Raw genomic sequence first — 3,088 nt, 5'->3', positions numbered from 1 at the left:
TTTTTGTTGGAGTTTGGGGGGGGCGAGAAAAACGCCGGGGGGGGGGGGGGCCCAAGAAAATGTTTGCCCAGGGTCCGATGAGTATTAAAGACGGGCCTGTCCCTGACTGATGCGGTGCTGCCACAGTAAGAGAAGAGTTTAATTTTGTGTTTCTGGAAAAAGGCTTCTGGAGCTGGTGGATGAGTGGCTTTACAGCGTCCTGTGTCTAACTGCCTGAGGAAGATTATATGTTTTATTTTTCAAACAATAAAAGTGGAATTTCAGTTGAATGTATTCCTTGGTGCTTGTCTGTTTTTTCAATACTTTCCATTTAATAGCTATATTAATCCTACAGATGCGAACCAAGTCCCAAGAGTTTATGGTCTTGGCTATAAAAGGAGCATACACTGGGAATAAGAAGCAAAGAGTGAGGCACATAGATATGCTGATATCTACCTCTTTATAGTTGGGGTGCTGAAATTTAAACTATTAGGCTTTTCTTTTTCTTTTATCTGTGTAAGTATTTTGCCTTTATTAGAAGATTCAGTTTTTTATTGTAATTGTAAAATTGCATGGCTTTGATACTTTAAACATTTGTGTTTCTTACATGTTTACTCAAAAGCAATAGAAACATTTAGCTTTTTTTTTTTTTTTTTTTTTTGATTTTTTATTTGGATGTCACTAGATGTATTTGTTTCAGAGAATTCTATAGAAAAGTAATAACCTGCATTTTCTTTGTAGATGTTACCCCAACTTAGTGACATTTTTTCATCCTGTGTTTTATCTCAGTGTTGCTGACCTCCGGCAGCCTCTTTTCAGCCACAATCTATCTATGTTCATACACTCCAATGATGGCTATATGGCATTTCTCAGGACTGGTTTGCTGATGGTGACATCAGTGGACCTGACCATCAGAATATGTGATGATCCAGTATTTGTAGTATCCATTGGAAGCGACAGGGTGACAATGGAGGATCACAATTGGGGCATGGCGGTAGAAACCCTATAACAGGAAATGACAAACAAGGACCTTGCTCACTCCTATGATGGAGTACAATCTCAATACAAATTAGTAAACTAAATGTGCGATTGTAGTCCATCATTGGAGCGCACTATGAGCAGTGACTACTTTACAACACACACAGGGACCATGGGGAACAAAGGTAGCCCCCTCCAGAAGGAAGGACAGTGTCAGCACCAATTCAGAGATGATTGGAGGATCTACAGCCGAGTGATACACAAATAAGATGCATTTTTATTAATAGGGTAATGTACCTGAATGCATATTTTAGTTTCACTTTAAAGCTGAACTCACCCCCATATAGAGTTTAAAGACTCTGGCAGGTGTAGGGAGAATACTGACCTTATTCCTCGATCCCCTGAGAGTTTGCGCTCCCTACTGTTCTGCTCCATCCTCCCAATATGTTTGGGCCCTTGATGTCCGCACATGGAATTTAGGACTGCAGATTCTGCTTTGTTTGTGATGACATCAGCCAAGGGAGCGGGTGCACAACCAACAAAAAGGAGTGGGTTTGGGGGACTGTGATCTATCCTAAAACCTGCAAAAGTAAGGAATATGTTTCCTTAGGCCTCATGCCATACGCCCCCCCCCCAACACTAAATGAGCATTTAACCATAACTATACCCTATACGAGAGGGAACACTAAATTTGTTCTCAAAGGCTTACGGAGTTCAGTATATGGATACAAATCTAGCACGCTCTACTCTATTCAATATGCAATAATGTTTATTATTTGTTAATGTTATTATTGCTACCGCTAATACTACCAAAGACTCATTTAGTAATTATTGTCTTTCAGGTTTTGAACACTCCATGGATACTCTGAATCAGACTGCAATTGTTGATTTTATCTTACTAGGACTGACTGCTGACCGCTCTATCCAATCATTTCTGTTTGTTTTATTTTTGATCATTTATACATGCTCCTTGTTGAGCAACCTGGGTATGATAATACTAATAGGCGCCTTTCATTATCTTCATTCTCCCATGTATTTTTTTCTCAGTCATCTGTCCGCTATTGACTTGTGTTATTCCTCCACCATCACCCCCAAGATGCTGTCAGATTTTCTCTCAGAGAAAAAGTCCATCTCCTTTAAAGCATGTGCCAGTCAAATGTTTCTGTTTGCCATGTTTGCCACATCAGAAAGTCTTTTGGTGACTGCCATGGCGTACGATCGTTATGTTGCCATATGTCAACCACTGGTCTACCATAGCATGATGAATAAAATTACATGTTGGGGACTGGTATACGGAGTCTATTTAAGTAGCTGTATTGCTTCCATAGCTCATACAATTACCATTTTCAATTTCCCTTTATGTGGTTCAAATAAAATTAATCATTTTTACTGTGATATTCCCCCTCTATTGAAACTTACATGTGTCTACTCTTATGCTAGGAAGTTGGTTGTCTTTTCATTATCTTTTGTAATGGGGGTTGTTTCTTTCCTTGTGATATTGATGTCTTATATCTCCATCATTTGTACAATTTTAGGAATCAGCTCAACAGAGGGAAGATCCAAAGCATTTTCTACTTGTGCCTCCCACCTCACTGTAGTCATCTCTTTCTATAGCACAGTGTTTGGAATCTACTTTCGACCAAGCTTAGGTTTGAATTCAGATAGCACTGACAAGATCTTCTCAATATTTTATACCGTGGCATCCCCTCTTTTGAATCCTCTCATATATAGTTTTAAAAATGCAGAAGTAAAGAGAGCAATTACAAATGTGCTCCATTTAGGCAAGCCCCAGGCAACCCAAAACTAGGAATGCACCAATACCGATACTAGTATCGGTATCAGTGTCGATACTGAGTAGTACTCGTACTCGTCCAAATGCTCCGATACTGGAATGTCCGGTCAGAGGAAGATTTCCTCTGGCCAGCAGTGCCGTAGGGGAACATGGAGCCAGCTTTCCAGGATTGGCTGGGAAGCCTGCTTTCCAGCCCATCAGCATGGAGCCGGCTTCATGACCAATCATTACTTGCCGCCTGGCTTCCTGATTGGCCGGGAAGCCAGCTCGATGCTGATTGGTTGAGAAGCCGGTTTCCTGGCCAATTACAATAGAGACAGCCAAACGACATGGAGCCGG

The 3,088-nt window shown here is 40.8% G+C and overlaps 1 protein-coding gene across 1 annotated transcript; it reads left to right on the top strand.

Annotated features, from left to right (window-relative positions):
- Nucleotides 1–1,813: 1,813 nt before the first annotated feature.
- LOC108800303 (olfactory receptor 998-like) lies at nt 1,814–2,764 on the top strand. Its single transcript, XM_018572278.1, has one exon. The coding sequence runs from the start codon at nt 1,814–1,816 to the stop codon at nt 2,762–2,764; it is 951 nt and encodes a 316-aa protein (XP_018427780.1).
- The last annotated feature ends 324 nt before the right edge of the window (nt 2,765–3,088 follow it).

The sequence above is a fragment of the Nanorana parkeri genome, unplaced genomic scaffold (genome assembly GCF_000935625.1).
Source record: "Nanorana parkeri isolate BGI_ZX_2015 unplaced genomic scaffold, ASM93562v1 scaffold1985, whole genome shotgun sequence".
Taxonomy (NCBI): Eukaryota; Metazoa; Chordata; class Amphibia; order Anura; family Dicroglossidae; genus Nanorana; species Nanorana parkeri.
Note: the sequence above shows the minus strand (reverse complement) of the source record. Positions and strands in the feature narration are given on the sequence as shown.

Excerpts from the sequence above, each read along its gene's own strand:
- LOC108800303 (XM_018572278.1), top strand. The coding sequence starts at position 1,814 with ATGGATACTCTGAATCAGACTGCAATTGTTGATTTTATCTTACTAGGA.